This window comes from Mus pahari, chromosome 7 (assembly GCF_900095145.1).
Source record: "Mus pahari chromosome 7, PAHARI_EIJ_v1.1, whole genome shotgun sequence".
Taxonomy (NCBI): domain Eukaryota; kingdom Metazoa; phylum Chordata; class Mammalia; order Rodentia; family Muridae; genus Mus; species Mus pahari.
Genome location: NC_034596.1, coordinates 80,362,669 through 80,384,372, shown reverse-complemented (window position 1 = coordinate 80,384,372; position 21,704 = coordinate 80,362,669). Strand labels below are relative to the sequence as shown.

At 47.9% G+C, this 21,704-nt stretch overlaps 1 protein-coding gene across 1 annotated transcript; it reads right to left on the bottom strand.

Moving 5' to 3' along the window:
- Positions 1-1,072: 1,072 nt before the first annotated feature.
- Eif2b2 (eukaryotic translation initiation factor 2B subunit beta) lies at positions 1,073-7,988 on the bottom strand. The gene is made up of 8 exons (XM_021202078.1): positions 7,751-7,988; positions 7,536-7,656; positions 7,233-7,381; positions 5,695-5,858; positions 4,641-4,736; positions 3,999-4,136; positions 2,967-3,033; positions 1,073-1,583 (listed from the first exon to the last, which is right to left on the bottom strand). The coding sequence occupies exons 1-8, from the start codon at positions 7,911-7,913 to the stop codon at positions 1,426-1,428; spliced, it is 1,056 nt and encodes a 351-aa protein (XP_021057737.1). The 5' UTR covers positions 7,914-7,988; the 3' UTR covers positions 1,073-1,425.
- Positions 7,989-21,704: the final 13,716 nt, after the last annotated feature.

Sequence of the window (21,704 nt, the reverse complement as noted above, 5' to 3'; positions counted from 1 at the left end):
ATAAGGGTCATGCTACATACTGCTTGCGCGTCCTCTCAGCACCAGCCACCCTGACTCATGGAACAGAACGTGGACTTCCTTACAAATATTTCCCTCTCTAACTGGTAATGCGAGCATGCCTTTGACAGGTGGCCTGTCACTCCCAACCGAATGGAATTGTGTTAGCCAGCTGTAGCTAACTACAACCATTTGGAAGGCTGCTGTGTTTGCCCACCACGGGGCCACCAGCAGTCACTTGAGAAGCTGCACACCTGTCATTCGGGAATGTGGGTCAGAAGCCCGAATTTGGAAAGTGCCCCTCTAGTTTTTTTAATATTGAGAACTCATGCAAATTCAAGGCTGGGAAAACCAGCCAAGATGCTTTCAACCCAGACACTGCCGTCCAGCTGCTGCAGGAGGAACTTCACCTGCAGCCTGCGCAGCGTTGCTGTGTAGCAGCGTTGGTATTTACTTTACTTTCCTGCTGTTGCCAAACACAGGCTGTGATGGAGCTATCCTGGTTTACCGTGTCCCTGGGTTCCTTCAAGGAATTCTGCAAGTGCAGGCTCCTAGCTGCCTGTCTGACTAATCAGTCCTCAGCCTCCGCAGAAAGGGAAGCTTTAAACGATTCCCTTCTTCCTGAAATCTGATGCGGCAATCTAGAAGTGGACCCCAAGGTGATGTATTTTAAGCTCCATGAGGCTCGTCTTTTTTTTTTTTTTTTTAAAGATTTATTTATTTCATGTATGTGATTACACTGTCACTGTCTTCAGACACACTGGAAAAAGGCATCATCAGATCCCATTACAGATGGATGCGAGTCACCATGTGGTTGCTAGGATTTGAACTCAGGACCTCTAGAAGAGCAGTCAGTGCTTTCGATCACTGAGCTATCTCTCCAGCCTTAGGCTCAAGTCTTAAAGCCTTTACCGTAGATACCAAAAAGTTGTTTGGGGCCCTTTCCAGTTAGCTGTACGGGGAAAATGCTTTTACTTATACTTGTGTTAGGCTTCCCCCTCTGACCACAGCCTCTATGCAGACAGATAAGGCCCACTCTGCCGCTTCAGTCCATTCAGAGCTCAGAACACTTGGGGAGTTTCCAGTACTTTTATTGGCACAGCCTAGGGAAAGGTCTGGAAGGCATTTCTGAGCAAACACCAACCCAACAAAGTAGTCATGGCATGTCTAGCACACCACTGAGCCAGAAGGTTCAAGTTCTTGAAGCAAACAGCCTGGTCACAAAGTGGCTCCAAAATCCCCAGGTAAATGAGCCCTGCTGCTCAGGTGAGCCCAGAAGGCAGGAGCAGTCCTGGACACACTCATCACCGGGGATGAGCAGGAAGGCAGGCGACACTGAGGGCTCAGGCTGGCCTCCCCTCCCCACTGTAGCAGCAATGCTGTGTCTCCACTCTAGGTCTAAGCTGGTTCCACATCGGACGGGCCGTGTCAGAGGATGTGGTCATCAGGGTGGTAGAGCTCGCTCATCAGGCGGTAGATGTAGGATGGTGCATTCCCACCAATGTTGGAAATAAAGAGGGTAATGAGGTCAGGGGGCACGTAGTCAAACACAGGACAGTGGACACTGACCTTCTCCAGAATGTCTCCTGCAAGACAATCACGTTAGGGGTAAACTGAGGATCCAGCTCTATCGTTGCAGAGTGCGAGTTCAATAATGCAGGCATGCTAGACAGTTGTGGCAAAGCTCAAACTGGGAGATGTGGCTGCAACTTGAATCTCACGTTAACGCTTTCCAGTGGCTGAGTCGGGTAGATGGCCAGTGTGAGGGCAGCCAGAGACACTGCCTCAAACCAGAACAAACCACACTGTTAAACCAACCTCTCTCATGTCTTTTCATAACACTTAAAATTTAAACCTGGGGCTGGCGCAATGACTCACTGGCTAAGGTACTAGCTGTTCTTCCAGAGGACCTGGGTTTGATTTCTACCACCACATAGCAGCTCACAACCAGCTGTAACTCTAGGTCTAACGGATCCAATGCCCCTTTCCAGTTCTGAAGAAACCAGCCTTGCATGTGGTACACAGACAGACATGCAGGTGAAGCAGTCATACATAGTATAAAAAAAAAAAGTTTGGCTTTTTATATTCAAATTCAAGATTGCAACCTTAAAGGTGCATCCACTCATCCACCAACCACACTAGGTATACTTTGACCCACTCTCCCCGTGCTCTGAACAGTCCAGCCACGTGACCAGCTTTCCCCAGCTGACTAAACACACACATGTCATGCCCTGCAGTCCCTGGTAAATTTCCCAAATCCACACACAGAACCCACTCACTCAGGACTCCAGCAATGCCGTCCAATCAGGACCTGTCGCAAGTCTTAGGTAAGTCCCGTCACCACCTCCCTTTCTTCCTAACACACCCGGGACCCCACACTTTACTGCCTGCTGTCTACAGCGTAGTCTGTGGAAAGAGGGCATTACTGCCTCTTTACTTTAGTTCCCACACCACGTGCAGCGAGGCAGAACAGGCATTTCTCCTTCCCGTTAGTTTGCTGAGACAGTGCCTCATCACACAGCTCCGCTTGGCCTGGAATTCACTAAGTAGATGAACCAGGACGGCCTTGAATTGTGATGACGTCAGCTCCTCACTAAGTGCTGGGATTATGAGAGCCGCCACACCTGGCTTCAAAACTATTTAAATAAAAGGATAAGTCAGTCAAATTCTAAGAAGAATCAGGACAGCAGACACAGTGTTCTGTTCTTACAAGGTGTGTACGTCCAACCGGACTGCTCCAGGCCGTGGGCTCCCGGAACAGAGCTGCTGCCTTCAAATGATGCCCGAGAAGCACACTTCCCGTCCCTCCCCAAGCACGGGCATCTAGGCTACAGGTGAGTTTGCAAGTGCAAGTACTTCAGATCTTACAGCTTTGAGCAGCCAACTCACCAAAATGACTCCTTACAGCAACACAAGAAATGACGGGGAGACACACACACACACACACACACACACACACACACCCATACCTTCTGTGAAAGGAAGGACTTCTTCAGGAGCCACAAACTTGTGAAAGGAATCTTCTTCACTGGGGAACTAGACAAAAGAAAAAAAATTTTTTTTAAAAGGGATTCAGCAATTTTGTTGAATGCTTAGCTGTTGCCATGTGGCTAGAAGTGTTACAACTGCCTAAAGCAACATTGTTCACAGGAGTTAAAAGGTGAAACTAACTCCCTAACTCAATACCCACTGATAAAGGTTAGTTGGGGGGCTGGAGAGATACAATGGTGAAGAGCACTTACTGTTCTTGCAGAGTACCTAGGTTTGAGTCCTAGCATCCATGCGACAGTTCATGACCATCTATCTATAACTCATAGAATGCAAGACCCTCTTGTGACCTCCCTGGCCACTAGGGCATGCACATAGTGCATGCAAAATAAAATATAAAACATCTAAATAGCTGGGTGTGGTGGCACACATCTTTAATCCCACCACGCAGGAGGCAGAGGCAGGTGGATCTCTGTAAGTTAGAGACCAGCCTGGTCTACAGAGTTCTAGGACAGCCAGGACTATACAGAGAAACCCTGTAAATAACAAACAAACAAAAATCCTAAACAAATGGGTAATTAACCTGAAGTGTGACTATAGAGACATAGGTTGTTTCCATACAAAGTTTCTGTCACTGTCAAATGACTATTCACGTAACAACTGCTGATATTCAAGCCCCAGAATAATGCCCTTCAGCCTCTGCCCCCCAAAAAGGGATTCTATGGTCCTAGTTTTACCCTGCTTGGCATTTCCAGAAGGGTTGGGGCAATGGAGAATACTGGCAACTTGAGACACAGGGCCTTTCTCTGTCCTGTGTCATTCTGACATGATCTGTGAAGGATTAGAACTACCGATTCTGTTCCTGGCTCAAAACATCTATGGCTCCTTTTCGCCTGTGGTAGATCTACTCCACTGAGCAAGGAACAGATCAGCAGGAGAAGCTGGAGGGCAGAGCTGAAGCCTACACATCCACTCCCCCCTCTGCTGGTTACCAGCTGGAGCCGCTGCCGCACCTGAGGAGACAGCTTGAACATGGGCGCGCAGACGATGAGAGGCGTGGAGTGGTGTTTCGCTGCCAGGGCCAGCGTGTGTGTTCCCGCCACTGCCCTCAGGGAACCGTTGGCCAGGATAGTCTTCGTGCCAATGATCACCTTTGGGAGGAGAAAAATCATGAGCTCCTTGGGGTGGAGACTTAACCGGGTCTCTGCTGGATGTTCAGGCCTGTATCTTAGCATCTGCAGGGCCCAGAGGGCAAGGGAGCCTCCAGTACTCAGGACTAGCATGACATGGGTAGCTACAACACATGTTTTTTTCCCAGTCTTTCCCAGAAATCATGCATAGCACTTCCTGGAAAGAGAAGCCTGATCACTTGCCATGCACCGTTGCCCCACTCCCTGAGCATACGTGGGAAGCAGCAAATCCCAACAGCTAGCCAGCACTCTTAGCTCAGCTCCACTTCGCTCTTGTCAATGCTTTAACCACATTTACAGGCTACTCCTAGTGAGGAGGTGATGTGGGTGAGGGGGATAAGGCCAGCTTACAGGGCCTAAAAGCTTGCTTTCAAGTGGAGCTGGAAACCTTCTTCAACCCCCACGGACCTCACAAGACATGAAAAAGAAAGGAGTATTCCAGAATCAGTAACTCCAGCCACCCACCTTGTTGACTCTGGACATAACAGCAAAAATGGCAGCATCAGTCATGACAGTTGTCTCGATACCTTCTTCGGACAAATTGACGGCCATTTCATGTCCCTGAAACAGGAGGGGAAGGCTGGTGCTAGGACAGTGATACAGTGACAAGAGCTGACAAATGGACTGGATCCAGAAGACTCTGAAATCTAGTTTCCAGGATAACCCATCTCTCTGTGATACATACACAGTCTGGCAAGCCAGAGGGACGCTAATAAACGTGACTTCAGAGCAGCTACGAGACTGGAAATGCAACTGCTTACACAATGCAAGCACAGCTGGCAAGACAGCTTCTGCCTCGTCCTTTTACAACATCCTTTATGTTTCTCGAGACTTGTTATTAAGGACTGAGTGAGATCAAATCAAATACCAGTCATCCCCAAGATACTATGCCCTACTCTGACCCTGCAAAGAACCAAGATTTCATTTCCTAGGACCTGTAATTTACACAGCTTTCTTAAACTGCTATTTAAGTGCATCTACAGCAACTTGAAAATCCTTACCGAGACTCTGTTTTGGGATGCTTTGGTTTGTGTGTGCGTTTTGTTCTCACTACTGAGCTCTTGCTTGCCTAGGATTCATTATGTAGACCAGACCAAGTTGTTGTCACACTCACAGAGATCCACCTGCCTCTGCTTCTCTAGTGCTGAGACTAAAGGCCTGTGCCGCATGCATGCCTGACATGACTGACTTTTTCCTTTCTTGCTTTCCTCCTCCTCCTCCTCTTCCTTTTCTCTCTCTCTCCTCTCTCTCTCTCTCTCTCTGTCTCTCTCTCAATATAGGGTCTTTCTGTAGTCCTGGCTGTTCCTAGAACTCATTATGTAGACCAGGCTGGCTTCAAACTCAGAGAGACCCACCTGCCTCTTCCTCCCCAGGGCTGTGATGTAAAGCGTGGGCTACCACATCCAGCATGATTTACTTTCTTAATGACTCAAGGCTGAGCTAATCGATTCACAGTTGGCTCAGACTCACTCCTCCTTTATTCCCTCTTCACCCCTTCTCAGCACCCCCCCCCCTTTACCTGGCAGAAAGGAGCGCACTCTGCAACAATGACGTGGAACTTCCTCTTCCGGGCTGCCTCTTTAAGGAAGGCCTCAACTGTTCTAGAGTAGCCAATGGTCATGATCACCTCGTTGGAGTGGATGTGCTCCAGAGCCTGGGCGGCAATGTTCTCCATTGTGCCTTCTGCAAGAACAGGTTTGCAAGGGAACGTGAAAATGGCATGCTCACCCCAGACAGGCAAGACAATGGCTCACAGGGGAAGCTGCCCTTACACATGCCAGCCTGGCATCACAGGCTTATTAGCAGGCTCAAAGTGCAACAGTCCAAGCTCTCAAAAGCAGCACTCTGGGGTCCTGGGCCTGCACCCGCAGCCTGCCCCACTCTCCAGCAGCACTCTGACTCACTGGGCACTACTGCCACTAAACCAGTTCCATACAACTGCTCTAGAAGATGAGTTAAGGCCAGAAGCGGTAATCTGGGAAATCCTGAAGTGCTAACCAAAAACAGATCTTCTCCTAATAGACGTATTCTTCCAAAAGGTGGCCACAACACCTCCATGGGCGGCGGGCAAACAAAAGAAAAGCAGAAAACCCAGAGCAGCTTGAGAGTGACTGGAGTACAAATGGCACCTAGTTTGTTTCTTTGAAAATTGTCTACCTTGATTTATTTTTATTGCATGAATGTCTTGCCTGCATGTATAGCTATTTGCCTCACGTGTGCCTGGTCCCTGTGGAGGTCAGAGGAGGGCATCGGATCCTCTGGAACAGGACTTACAGGTGGCTATGAGTCACAGTGTAGATGCTGGGAACTAAACCTGGGGACTTTACAAGAGCAGCCAGTGCTCTTAATCGCTGAGCCATCCATCTCTCCAGCCCCAGTTCCCAGTGTTAAATCTCTGAAGAACAGACTGTAACAAAAATCTGCAAGTAAGGATGGAGGCAGTGTGTATATAAATTCTCGAAGGGGTGGGCATGATGGCTTAGTGGGTAAATGTGCTTGACAGTCAAACCTGGAAGCCTGAGCTCCATCCCTGGAATCCACATAAAGGGGGATGCACAAACTCTACAAAGTTGCCCTGTAACCTACACCCCCCGACACACACACCCCGCACACACGCACACAACACTAGTAGTAAACATTTTTTGAAGTCAAGATGAAGTTTAGTGAAAAAGAAACTTCCAAATGTGGCTTTGGGAAATTCGTTTTCTGTTTTTTTTTTTTTGCAGCGCTGGGAATGAAACCCAGGGCCTTAATTATGGTACACTTCCACTGAACTACATCCCCAGCAAGTTCACTTGCTATAAAAGAAAAGAAAAGGAAAGAAAAAGACTTGCCCTAAAAGAAATTTCCTGCTTAATGTACTGTTAAAGAGCGGGTCTGTCTTAAAAGATGCAGTTACTACAGGCCTGGTGTTTTCCATCCACTCCTACCAAATGGTGTTCAAACAGAAGACTGGTGATCTCGACCATCCCTGTCAATGAACAATTTCGGGGGGGGGGGGGAGCTGTTTCACTTGCCTGTGACCTAACTTGTCCACTTAGTGATCAGACCTCTTACCCAGTTCCACCAGCAGCTCATTAATCGCCTCAATGATGTTGGCCTTAAGTGGGGCAAAATGGAAGCTGAAATCCTCGCTCAGGCCTCCGGATGTCAAGAGTTTGTGCAGGGACTCCTGCTGATCGCTCTCGTCACTGCGCCCGTGCAGTCTAAGGAGGCAACAAGACCCAAAGAGTGATCACGGGGGCAACGGGGACAGCTCAGCCACAACAGAGGCCTCAAGCTGATAGGAGACACGGTTTAACAACCCAAAGCCAGCACCCCTTGGTCCCACCAGGAGCCCACCCGGGCTGTGAGTTTGACCTGCCATACTCCTCCCGGATGATCTTGAGGACTCTCCGCACCATGTTTCCCACGGTGGTCTCGGAGGGCTGCGCGGCCGTCATCCTCCTGCCCTCTCTGCGGATCAAATCCATTAGATCCCCTGAAACCCAAGAGAGACCGAGTGAACGGGGCAGGCGCGCGGTGAGAGTGAATGTCAGCTTCAGGAACAGAACGAGGACGAGTGGCCTCCGCACCCGCGTTGTTCCAGTGGTGGTCCGTGATAAGCCGGCGCAGCAGCCCCAGGGTCTCCCGAGCCATGTCCTCCGAGCTGCGCTGCCCGCCACCTCGCTTCAGAGTCTCCACGAAGCCTTCGATCCTCTCGGACAACTCCGAGCCCTTCGCCGCGGCACCCGGCATCTCCACCACCGTCCGGGGACTCGCTTGCAGAAGCCTCAATTGCCAGAGCACTGTTTCACTTCCGGGCCGAGAGAGGTCGACTTCCGCTCGGTGAAGCATAATTGAGCCCGCCCCTCCCTCCGCTGAGGCCAATCAGAAGCGTGTTACGGCGGAGCTGGGCGCGCCGACGGGAAGTGACGGCTGGAAGGGTCCCCTTGGGAGTCTGCGCGCCGAGCCGGGAGGCCCGGAGGATGCTGGCCAGTCTGGTTGCTATGGGAATAGCGAGCGGCTCTCCCGCCCTGCGACCAGCAGAAGTGGCTTTCCTCTTTCCTGGCTCCGCCGCTGCCTGTTGCTTGGCAGACGCCGCCGTGAGTGCGCGTCCGCGGCTCGGGACGCCCAGAAAAGTGCTGCTGCAACGCGGGATGAACATGTTGTGCACCTTTTCCGCTGGGTTCCATTCCTCACCGACTTTGTCTTTCTTTTCCCCGCTCGGTGCAATGATCTCACAGGTGTTAGGCAAGTGGTACGGCCATTGCTATAGTCTCTATTCCTAGCTCTTACGTTGTTGTTTGCTTTTTTATATCCTTGGCCTCGAAAGCGCTAAGGAATGTCACTAATGAAAGAGATTCAAAGTAGAAGCTAATAGGACACCAAAAATGTTGTTCTCCAATTTGGAGACCTGCAAGTACATACAATGTAATAAGTTCTTCCATTGACCCGAAGCTTACTAGGTATTGAGTGCTGTGTGTAAGTTCTTACTGTCATACACCTAGATGAGGTAGGTTCTCTTCCCACGGCTTGACAAATTGAGAAAGAGATTCACAGTATTGAAGCAGTTAGGGAGGTAAAAAGGCTGTGCTTATCCAGGGTCCCCTGAACCCAAACGGAATTAGAATCTCTTACTTATTTAAGATAAACTTCTCAAAAGTGAATCTTCCAGACTTTTAAGATTTTCCTTACAGCTGATAAATTGTCTTCAGAGGGATTAGATCAGTATCAAAATCTTATAAAGATAGTACAGGAAAACTGTACCTGTCATTAGAAAAAAAAACTAATAAATTATTAGAAAAATAGAATACAGTGATACATTAAAAAGAGTAAATATTTGTAATCTCTAAATAGCATAGTGTTTAATTTTCTGGGGTCTGGCTCACCTGTACCGTTGTCATCAGGGCAAACTCTACTGTGTTGCCCAGGCAACGTGCATGACTCCAGGATCAGCTCTCTCCTGGCTACTGCAGGTGGCAACGGGGAAGGGAGAAGGCATCACACCAGTACCTGTACCACCTCACCCCAGACGGGTCAAAGGGGCCAGCTCTCCCACACTCTGTCCTTCTGAGACAGCTCACCTGGGTCCCCTCCACCAGGGCTGTGCTGCCCAGATGAAGCACAGGGCCCACCTGCCCAGGTGCTGTAGTGGACAGGGACAGGGCTAGCTCACTCAGTCTCATGACCTCAAGGCCAAATCTCCAGACTTCCTCAGATGGGGGAGAGAAGCCATCGCCCCGGCACCCATACCACCTCTGGCAGAGGTTGGTAGAGGCCAACTCTCTCTTGCTCTCACCCTAGGGACTGGCTGACCTGAAAACCCCTTAACCAGGGCCAACCCTACTGTGATGTTCAGGTGTGGTGCAGACCCAGTTCCCCTCACTCTGATGACCCTAGGGTCACCTTTCCTGACTGCCTCAGGTGGCTAGGGGTGAGTGGGCAGGGGGCATCTCCCACCTGCTCAGAGCAGAGAAGTGGTGGGGCCATCAATGTTGTACATGCTTACCAACACATGGTATTACCAAACATCTCTGTAGAAAGTAGACATAAAAAAGATCCTTCAGGATTGTTTTAATTTGCATTTGCCTGCTTGCCAGTGATGCTTGTGTTCTCCCACATTTATTGACCTTCATTTTACTCATGATTATAGCTTGCATATGGTTAAAGTGTGTTCCTCAAAAGTTCATTTGCTGAGGGTTTGGTCTTTCAGTGTGATGATATTGGGAACTGGTGAGCCCTGGGAGGAGTGTGGCGTCTGAGGATGACACCCAGAGGCTTCCAAGTGCTATACCACTTGCAAGTGAACATATCAGCTTCCCTGTGCACATGAGCATGTCAGCTTCCCCATGCCCATGAGCACATCAGCTTCCCTGTGCACATGAACACACCCACATCCATCTACTCAAGAGAAAGCCATGACTGGGGAGGAATGTTGACTGCATTACCTTTTTCAATTTATTTTTAAAATCCTGTGTATGGTTGTTTTGTCTGTGTCTGCAGAGCAGGCTGAGTCCCTGTAACAGATGTATAGCACTTCTAGTTTAAGAAAGGGAATGTTGGAGCCAGATGCCCTTGACAGGTGGGTGCTGGGAGTCAAACCCAATGCTCTGAAAGAGCTGCTATGTCCTTTATCGGAGACACAGCTACACATCTGTCCCAGTGACTCATCATGTACCTTTTAAAATATATATTTTGTAACTTTAAAAATGTTTACTCTGTCTTTCTTATAAGAAAGCTTAAAAACTGGTGTGAGAGCTAAAGCCTTCCCTTGAGCCTGGATGAAACCCAAGTGCTGGGACCTGCATACAAATAGATTTACGTTTTGGGGACTGGAGAGATAGCTCAGTGGGTTAAAGCACATGTTGCTGTTTTGCAGACCCCAGGTTTCATTCTCAGAACCCACACTGTGGCACACAGCTACCTGAAGCCCTAGATACGTGGAGACATATACCATGATCATGGATAGGAAACTTTAGTGCTTTAAATATATCTAGTTTCCCAAGTGTAGTCTAATCAAAACTCCAATGGAGGCAAAATAAAAATAAAAATAATCAGAAGTTGTTTCTAAGATATACAGGAAAGAGAAAGGGGCCAAAACTAGTCATGGTACTCTAAGTGACAAGATGTAGGCAAAAAATTCTTCCCTACTAGAGAACAAGATGTTTAAAACAATGTAAGGCAGTGTTTAGGAAACTGGCATTTGAGTTTAGGATGGATGGAGTACTGAGACAGAACAGGTCTCTAAACAGATACACATGTAGGTCTAGAGACCTGCAGCCAACAGAAGCATCTTAGAAATCACTGCAGAAAGAATGGCCAAGGAAAAGGGAATGGCTTTTCATGAACGTCTTTCATCCCCCACAAGAAATCATTCCAATTTATGTATCCAGACAATTTCTTTAAATGTTTAGATTAGAAGATGCTAGGGGCTTAGCTCAGTGAGGAAATGTACACAAAACCCCAGTGTGACCCCTCACATCATAAACTGTAAACAGAAATAAAATATTCAGAGGAGAGCACAGGAGACTGTGTTTTCAATTTTGGATTAGGGAAGGCTTTCTTAAGTCACAGAGGAAACCAAGGCCTATGTGGGGTTGGTAACTTGGTCAGTGTTATACATCATAATTAGCTCCAGCTGTCAGTGTGATGCAACTTGGAGTTTCCTGGGAAGAAGAAACCTCAGCTAAAAAATTGCTTGGATTAGGTTGGCCTGTGACCACATGTGTGAGGCATTGTCCTTGAACTGGCTCTGTAGAGCATGCTGGCCTTGAACTCACAGAAATCTGCCTGCCTCTGCCTCCCAGGTGCCAGGACTAAAGGCGTGCCTGAGCACACCCAGTTTCATTTCTTAATTAATAACTGATGTAGGAGAGCCCAGCCCACTCAGGGTAGTGCCACCCATAAGCAAGTAGGCATATAGTATAAGAAAGGAGCTGATTAATCCAGAGGAAGCCATCCAATGAGCATCAGGAACCATGGTTCCTGCCTCAGCTTCTGCTTCATAGCTTGCTGTATGTCTTTGGTTTCGTTTGGGTTGGGTTTTGACACTGTGGAGCCCTGACTGTCATGGAACTCATGATGTGTCCCAGGCTGGCCTCGAACTCACAGAGATCCACCTGTCTCTGCCTCCTGGGTGCCGGGATTAAAGGCGTGCATGCACCATGATTCCAGGCTCCATGTGTGATTTTTTTGTTTGTTTGTTTGTTTTTGGTTTTTTGAGACAGGGTTTCTCTGTGTAGCTCTGGATGTCCTGGAACTCACTCTGTAGACCAGGCTGGCCTCGAACTCACAGAGATCCACCTGTCTCTGCCTCCTGGGTGCCGGGATTAAAGGCGTGCATGCACCATGATTCCAGGCTCCATGTGTGATTTTTTTGTTTGTTTGTTTGTTTTTGGTTTTTTGAGACAGGGTTTCTCTGTGTAGCTCTGGATGTCCTGGAACTCACTCTGTAGACCAGGCTGGCCTCGAACTCAGAAATCCACCTGCCTCTGCCTCCCGAGTGCTGGGATTAGAGGTGTGTGCCACCACTGCCTAGCTCCGTGTGTGATTTTTAAATGGAGCTTTCTGTCAATTTCAGCCCAAAGTTCCTGGTATTATCTTTTTCTGGCATTTTTGTGGGATCTATTTATATGCTAAGGATATGGCACGAGCATCACAATGCTGTGTGGTAACTTTGCCTCTGTTCTCCTGTTGTTCAGAGAATATTACACACACCTTTCGATGGGATAATTTTGAAAGACATCAGAAGAGTTTCCGATATTAATTTAATTTCTACCCTCTGATCTTCATGGCCATCTTTAGAAATGTTTCCTTTTACCTGTGTGTGTGTGTGTGTGTGTGCTCTTTGTGTTTGTGCATGTGCATATGTATAGGGGTGTTCATGCTCACCTGCATATGGGCACATGGAAGCCAGAGGCTGACCATGGGTGTCTTCCTCAGTCACTCTCCACCTCATTTTTGATACCAGATCTCTCATTAAGCTTGGAAATTATTGATTTGGTGGGCTAGATGGTCAGGGAGCTCCAAGGATTTACCAATGTCTGATCCTCCTTACCCCCACCAGGCCAGCACCGGGATTTCATGGGAGTCACCATGGCTCCTGGCTTTCGCCTGGGTGCTGAAGATCCTAATTGGGGTCCACATACTTGCAAAGCAAGCACCTAACTGAAAAAGGTTATCTTTCCAGCCCCAGAAATTCATCTTAAACAATAAGATAAATGCACAATTAATAATTCACAGTAATTTTTCCACTATCGTTTATAACGGGAAAAAAAAAGAAGAAGAAGCAAAACTGGCCAGCAAGTTCGTTTAGTGGGTAAAGCCACTTGTCACGCAAGCCTGATGACTGGAGTTTGGTCGCTGGAACACACATAAAAGAGGAAGGGGAGGACTGACTCCATAAGGTGGTCCTCTGACATCCACTACACGTTATGACATGAGTGTGCCCTCATACACTATACACACAAGAATAAGATGTGATTTAAAACCCTTAATATAAAAAAAATTTAAGAGAGTAGTTTAGAACATTACTGTAGAGCTGTTTCAGTGGTATGTTTTAAGGGAGTAATGGAGCTAGGGAGAATAGGTGGATAAAGCACTTGACACAGAGCCTGGCCACCCGTGTTTGGATCTCCAGAGACACTGTGAAGGTGGACACAGTGCACACATACCTGTAATCCCAGCACACCTGCAGGTTAGAGCTGGGATCTCCAGAAGCTCATGGGCAAAAGAACCCTCTGGAAAAAATGTGGAAATGAAAAATGAACATCCAAAGTTGTCTCATACCTTCACACACACACACACACACACACACACGCCCCTCATATACCCACACATGCACATGTACACACACACCTCTCATACACACACACCTTATACATAAACACAAAAAGTAACAACATGTGAAATAAGAACTGTTGACAACAAATGGAGTTTTAAACCCAGGTTGCATATGAGTACTCTTTTTTTTTTTTTTGGTTTGGTTTGGTTTGGTTTGGTTTTGAGATAGTAGCTTGTGTGTATCATACTGACTTCAAACTCACTGGAGCTGGAGCTGGCCTTGAACTCCTTATCCTTCTGCCTTTCTTTCTTTCTTTTTTTTTTTTTTTNAAATTTATTTATTTTATGTAAGTACACTGCAGCTGTCTTCAGACACTCCAGAAGAGGGAGTCAGATCTCGTTATGGATGGTTGTGAGCCACCATGTGGTTGCTGGGATTTGAACTCAGGACCTTTGGAAGAACAGTTGGGTGTTCTTACTTGCTGAGCCATCTCACCAGCCCGCCTTTCTTTCACATATGCTAGGATTGCAGGCATGCACTACCATGCCCGTCACTGCGCCTATGCACTTGTGACAATAGTTCAGAAGTCTGCTTAAAAACTAAAATGGACCAGATGGAGGTGACCCACACCTTTAGTCCCAGCACTCTGGAGGCAGAGACAGGCAGAGCTCTGTGAGTTCAAGGCCTGTTGAGTTCCAAGACAGCTGAGGCTACCCAGAAGAACCCTATCTTGATCAACCAAAGAACAAACAGTTAAAATGGATTTGATTAACTCAAGATTGAGTTTTTGCTTTTTAGTCTAGACAAAGAATGTCACATTGGAACTTGTACATGAATGTTTATGACACGTTATTCATAATAACCAAATCCTGGAAAATATCCAACTATCTACCACAGTTGTCAGATATTAAAGTAAACTGTGCTACCTCCGTGCCATAGAATAGAACTTGGCAAGCTGGTCATTGCTGGGCTCAACAGGGGAGCCTGAGGAAGTGCTCTCTGGATCTGGAAGATGTCTCAGTCATTAAAGTTGTGTGAAGACTTGAGTCTGACACCAGAACCTATGAAATTACAGCATGTGTTGTTATCCTGGGGCCTATGGGGAACGGACAGTAGGACCCCTACCTGGGGCTTGCTGTCAGCCCCTACTGTAGCTGGTGAGCTCCAGGCCAATTAGAAACAGCCTCTCAAAGGAGGTGGACTGCATTCCTGTGGATGACACACACGTTCTTCATGGTTCACGTGAACCTGCACACACATGCACCCATACATGCCTGAGATACATGTCGTGTGTCTCACTGTGTGAGATGTGACAAAATGATCTTAGAGAGAAGTGTGTGTGTGTGTGTGTGTGTAGGGACAGCCTGAGAATCTACAATTATTTGATAATAGTTTTAATTTTTTTTTTTACAATGCTAAAAGTCATCCCAGAACCTTACCTGTTAGATAAGGCCACACTTCCACTAAGCTCTGCTGCCAGCTCTCCAAGAAAATATTAAATTAGAATTTATAAAATGGATCCACACATATAAGAAAACTGTAACATATTCTGTTTGGGCCTGGTAAAAATTTAAATCATTCCTTATTACTATTGTGTGTATGTCCGACAGGTGAACACATAGGTGACATGGTGCATGTATGGAGGTCAGAAGGCAGCTTTCGGGAGTCAGTGCTCTCCTCTCACCATGGGCTCTGGGCCCTGAACTCAGACTGGCAGGCCTGAGTAGTAAGCGCTTTACCTACAGAGCAAGCTCACTGACCCGGTAGTCAGGGTTTGTTTTGTTGCTGTTGTTGTTGTTTTGATTTAACCTATAATTGTTAACATGGTGCTATGCTAACATAATCTTGGGGTGTATGTGTGTTCATGTTAGTGCATGTGTACATGAATGTAAAGGCCAGAGGTCAACATCAGAAGTCTCTCTCATGCACTCTTGATGAACCAACCGGAGCTTGCCTGTTTAGATGCACTGACTGGACAGTGTATCTGGACAGCAAGCCCCAAGGAGTCACCTGTCTCCACCTCCCCAGTGCTGGGATTACGGGTGTGCGGCAACTTGTTAGTGTATGCTGGGGATCGAACTGCAGTGTTTGTTTGTTTGTTTTAAAATGCAGGGTACGGGCTGGCAAGATGGCTCAGCGGGTAAGAGCACTGACTGCTCTTCCGAAGGTCCGGAGTTCAAATCCCAGCAACCACATGGTGACTCATAACCACCTATAATGAGATCTGACGCCCTCTTCTGGTGCGTCTGAAGAAAGCTATAGTGTACTTATTTATAATAATAAGTAAATCTATGGGCTGGAGTGAGCAGGGACTGAGCGAGCACAGGGCCAGCCAGAGCCAGCAGGGTTGACTGGAGCAAGCAGAGGTCCTAAATTCAATTCCCAACAACCAGATGAAGGCTCACAACCATCTGTACAGCTACAGTGTACTCACGTACATAAAATAAATAAATAAATCTTCAAAAATAAAAATAAAAAAATAAAAACCAGGGTACAAAAATAGTCAACTTGACATAGACTAGAGTCACCTGAGAGGAAAGAACCCAACAGAGAAAATGCCTTCTTGCTGGGTGGTGTCACACATCTTTAATCCCAGCACTTGTGAAGCAGAGGCAGGTAGATCTCTGAGTTTGAGGCCAGTGTGGTCTACAGAGAGAGTTCCAGGCCAGACAGGGCTACACAGAGAAACTCTTGTCTCAGAGGGAGAGGGGGAGAGAGAGAGAGAGAGAGAGAGAGAGAGAGAGAGAGAGAGAGAGAGAGAGAGAGAAAGAAGAAGAAGGAGGAGGAGGAGGAGGAGGAGGAGGAAAAGGAGGAGGAAGAGGAGGAGGGAGGGAATGAGGGAATGAGGAAATGCTTCCACAAGATCAGGCTGTAAGCAAGCATTTTCTTAATTAGCTACCGATGGGGGAGGGCATATTGGTGCCATCTCTGGGCTGGTGGTCCTGGGTTCTATAAGAAAACAGGCTGAGCAAGCCATGAGAAAGCTGGTAAGCAGCAGCCCTCCGAGGCCTCTGCATCAGCTCCTGCCTCCAGGTTCCTGCTCTGTTTGAGCTCCTGTCCTGACTTCCTTCAGTGATGGAGTGTGGATGTGGAGGCACAGGTCAAATAAACCCTTTCCTCCCCAGGTTGCTTTGCTCATGTTTTTGTTCATTAGATCAATAGGCCCTAACTAAGACAATGAATATGATGTGTCTGTGTGTGTGGATGTCGAGTGAGACTCTGTAGTGTGATTACAAGCTTATCAGGTCCTTAGTTCTCCCTAAACCATTCTTCTCCATGTCTTTAAATAGTTTAATAGAATTTTAGCTGGGCAAAATGACCACCTAGATCATTTTGCCCAGCTGGAGAGATGGCTCAGTGATTAAGAGCACTGACTGCTCTTCTGAAGGTCCTGAGTTCAAATCCCAGCAACCACGTGGAGGCTCACAATCATCCGTAATGAAATCTGATGCCCTCTTTTGGAGTGTCAGAAGACAGCTACAGTGTACTGACTCATAATAAATAAATAAATAAGTAAATCTTTGGGCCGGATTGAGCAGGGCTGGAGCAAGTAGGACTGGAGAGAGCAGGGCCTGAGAGAGCGTGGGGGGTGGGAGGGAGCGAGAAGAAAAAAAAGTGGGTCTTCCCACTTCAAAAGAAAAAAAAAAAGACCACCTAGAATAAAGGCTGCATTTCATAGTCTGTCGCCTACAGCAGATGTGTCCTTGCCGACGGGAAGGCCGTGTGTGGCTGCTTCTGGAACCTTCCCTAGGAGGATGTTAGCATGTGCCTCTTTCACCTCCTTGCTCATCTCTGCTCGGCCAGCTGAGATGACACAGATGCAGGCCTAGGGTAGGGAGCTGGTGATAAGCGGTGAGCTGGAAGCCACGTGGGCACCCTGAGGCCTCCGAGGAGGAGAGTTCCCGTTTGTCTTTAGACCTTAGGTAGCTGAAAGCAAATCAAACCTGGGCTTTGCTCACGTCAGTGCTGTCCTGGGTTTTTACCTCTTGCCGTTTACACCAGATCTGATACATGCAAGAGTGGCTAGTGTTTTTGTTTGGTTTCGTTTCGAGTTTATGAACTGTCCTGCATTTCCCAAAACGTGTCCAATGAACGTAGCCCACTTACAACCAAAAGTAGAAGTTATCTGATAGACAAAAAGAAAAGCAGTTCTTCACCAGGCCCGTCCTCTCATGGGGAAAAAAAAAAGATTATGTTGACAGGCTCTTCCAGCTCTTCCTTGAGTGCTGCATATCCAGCCTTCTGACACTTATCTCTCAGGTGTGTTTCCTGTGCTTCATGGAGATGATGGTAACTGATCCACACTTTTACAGCTTTCTCCTCTTGGGCTACAGATTCTCTCTCCTCTAGGTCACTTCCTTTTCCTGAAAGGCTTTTGACTCAACACACACACCACTGTTTTTACCCTTCTTGGTTGTTTTGCTCTAAGTCATGTCTCTAAGCAACCCGAGAGAGAGCAAGTGCTATTGTCCCGGACACCTGTTGTTTTTGTCTGGCCCGCACCCCCCTTTCCGCTGGGAATTGCCCCTCCAGGTCCCATGTGACTTGGGTGGAACTGTCAATCCAGCACCAGTGGTGTCCCCCGTGTGCCCTCGCCACAGACCCAGGTCTGCTCTGTCCTCATCTTCTACTCTGGTGCTTGAAGCCACTTGACTCTTCCCTGCGATTTGCCAGAGAGGTCCAGAGAGAAAGGGAGTTTCCTTCTTCACAGTATCTCTTGTAAAGAGGTTGGCTTGGAGCTGTCAGGGGCCACATTTCCAGACTCAGAGAGCGAGCTTGCTCTTTAGAAGACAGTGGGTAACTACAAAGAAGAACCTGGCTTGGCCTCCAGGAAAGGTGTGCAGAGCCAAGGCCTAGAGTGATAGATTTGAAAGCTGCTGACCAGGACTTTCCGATCTAGCCAGACCTGAAGGCAGAGCCCCCCCCCCCCATGGCACAACAAACCCCGCTGAGCTCCCCTCTGCTGCTGGGGTCTTGGCTGAGAGCTTCACTTCTGTTGCCCAGGAAGGAGCCCAGCACTAGTCAGCCAAGGTGGGAGCCCGTTCTGCCCGTTCTGCCGCTGCATTTGCTAAGCTAGGTCATCTCTCCTCTTGGTCTAAATCTGGTTCTGTCCCCTTGAACATGGACAAGTGATAGGAATTTGGAGAGAATTTCAAATGACAGAGTCAGGGTTCGTGGTTAGAAACAACTACTCCCCTGTTGGATTCCCAATTGCACATTAGCATTAACCCTAACCCTAACCCCTCAGAGAGGCACTCGGTGTGTGTAACTCGAGCTTCTCTCTCTCTCTCTCTCTCTCTCTCTCTCTCTCTCTCTCTCCTTCAAGACAGGGTTTCTCTGTGTGTCCTTGGCTGTCTTGGAGCTCACTCTGTAGACCAGGCTGGGTTCAAACTCAGAAATCTGCCTGCCTCTGCCTCCCAAGTGCTGGGTTTAAAGATGTGTGGCACCACCCAGCAAGAAGAGAGAGACAGAGAGACAGAGAGAGGAGCTGGCTCTGGTTAAATAAGTTATCCCAAATGACAGGTCCATTCTCCTATATGAAGATGTACCAAGCACACAGGTAGACAACCACAATTGCAGCCTGTGATTCTGAAGATAAAAACAGAGCCCAAGGTCCACTAACCAGTTACTTTTCCATCCATGGCAGCCATGTAAGAGCTTGGGCTTAGAAGTCACTCAGGCGCTTACCTTACTCAACCTAGCCCTTACCAACTAACTGAGTAGTCTTTTTTTGTTGGTAGAGATTGGTACATGCTAACTAACAGTGGTCCATGGATAGTGTAGGAACATTGGTAGATGACAGTCTGATGGTTTTAAATGTTGTGAGAGATTGTAAAGTATTGAACATTGTAGGATGGCTTAGCATCAGTAGGTCTGGCTATCCATAGTCTAGATGAATTTAAAGAAATCTCTAGAAAATTGTATTCTCGTGTGTTTAATGAGGACCCAGTTGTTAATTCAAAGACCAGATATTCAAAACAAAAATAACCTTTCCTTTTTCAAGGGCTCACCACTGCACCTGCTCAAGAACAGGTTGGCACACCCCTATGTCTTCCTGCTAGAATCCTGTGCCCTGGGTACCCATAGCTTCTTGCTACTCCACGCATAAGTGACACTCAGTGGCTGACTTGCAGATGTAGCCTGCTGGTTGTTCCCAGAAGCCCACGGCTCAACCGCTCCCATCTGTGCGTCTTACCACCACCGCCACCACCAACCAAGGATGGTTTCCATCCCTGGGATGATGTCACAAGCACCCCAACAACAGGCAGTCATTGTCTGACTGGTCCTTGCCCTGAGCAAGGGGGAGAGGAAGGAGGACTCTGAAACTGCTCCCTGCCTTGAGCAGAGCATGGGAGTGGGGATAGCTAAGCCCAGAACTGAGAGCCAAAGGCTCTTTCCAATTTGTGCTGATTTCCTTTCTCGGGGCTTGTATAGTAGAAACACTGAATCCTACATACATGTGCATCCATGTTTACTGCTTTTCTTTTTACAACAAGGAAACAACTACTCTAGATGTCTATCAACATATATGTGGTTAATAAAAATGAAATTACAAAAGTGGTTGGAAAATATTATATTACGTCAGGTAATCCAGGCTCAGAAAAACAAATATGTGCTCTTGTACTGATAATCTTATCTGTGTGTGTTTATATGGGAGTGTGCACAGAGAAGGACCGCCAGAAAGCTAGAAGGGCCTGTGTGCAGAGAGCTTAAAGGGAGGGAGGTGGGAGGGTAGGGAACACGTGATGTGACGGTACAAGGGGAGGGGTGAAGACAGACACAGACACACACACACACACTCACAGAGAAATCCTTTTTTTAAAAAACGTGGACTACTACTCCCTGGAATGACTGGGTCCCAGCAGGATTGGAGGCAGAGAAGAAGAGGGGAGGGGTAGGAGGAGACAGACCAAGGCTAAGCATGTAAGAGGGTGCCATATCGAAACCCAATACTTCATAAGCTAATTTCAAAAAAATGAAATAAAACAAACAAGCAAAAAAGTCCCATCAAAGTACTCATTGTGAAGGCCTGTATTGTAATGACACTGTATATATGACCTCAGAGACTTCTAGGGAGTCACGAGGTAAATGTTTTCTTCCTCTTTGGAAGGGTCGTGGGGAAAAAGATGGAAGGGAGTGGGCAGAAGAGGAGAATCTTAATGTGTAGCCCAGGCTGGCCCCTCTCTTGAGATCTTCTTGCTTCTGCCTCCCAAGTGCCAGACATCAGTCATGTGTCATATCTGCTTTAACATCTGTTCGTAATAGAAGAATATGGGGTTCAGAGTCATTGTGAGTCCACAGCTAATGGGAGACAGGGCATACAAATCTTTTTTTTTTTTTTTTTTTTTTTTTTCAAGACAGGGTTTCTCTGTGTAGCCCTGGCTGTCCCGGAACTCACTCTGTAGACCAGGTTGGCCTCGAACTCAGAAATCTGCCTGCCTCTACCTCCCGAGTGCTGGGATTAAAGGTGTGCGCCACCACTGCCTGGCTGCATACAAATCTTTTAACCCAGGTTTATCTCTGTCCCGAGACTTCCCTTGTTCTTGCCTGAAGAACATGCTCACCGGCATGCCTGAGTGGTAGGAAGAGTCTTTCGCCATCCAACAGGGCAGGGCAGTACCCTGACCTAGTCCAGAGTGTTGGAAGGGCATCTGTGTGGCTATCCCTGTCACATGACTAGGGCGCCCGCAGATGGGACCGGCTGAAGCTGTGAGATCGCTGAAGAGCAGTGACTTCCTGGTCTAGTGTCTCTAGGACGTCCACACACAGCGGAGAGGGAAGAGTCCTGGCTGCCAAGCCCTGTCCATGAGGAGGGGAAGCAGACGCTCCTCTCTGGGCTCATGAGACCTGCCTAGGGTGTACACTCCACAGAATCCACGGGCAGTCGCACCCCGTGGGAAAGCATTGCCCCAGGCCAGCCCAGGAGCCACGACGGTGCCGCCTCCTACCCACGGCTTGGCTCAGCGGGTTCCCAAGTGGCTTGACTTCCTTCTGCACTCCCACCTCCCATTGTCCCCAGGGAGTCAGGGAGGCCACTGGCAAAGTTGTCCTTCAATCCTTAAGTCCCACAGGCTTCCCAAACCCCTTCTCCACACATCTCAGAGCCAGGCTTCTTGGGGGGCGGGTGCTGAGAGGGGATCCCCTAAGCTGCTCAAGGCACCCCCTGCCCCTGGGTCTGTTCAGACTCCATTTCTTCTCCTGAAGCTGCACACCAGGCTTCACTCTCCCTGCAATAACAGGGCTTTGGGTATAGGATGTTGTTT

Bases quoted from the DNA above. Each gene is read 5' to 3' on its own strand.
- Eif2b2 (XM_021202078.1), bottom strand. From the start codon at position 7,913: ATGCCGGGTGCCGCGGCGAAGGGCTCGGAGTTGTCCGAGAGGATCGAA. The intron at 4,137-4,640 runs GTGGGTGGCTGG...CTCCTCCCAAAG, and splicing joins TTATGTCCAGAGTCAACAAG to GTGATCATTGGCACGAAGAC. The intron at 1,584-2,966 runs GTATGGGTGTGT...ATTGTCTTGCAG, and splicing joins AGTCCTTCCTTTCACAGAAG to GAGACATTCTGGAGAAGGTC.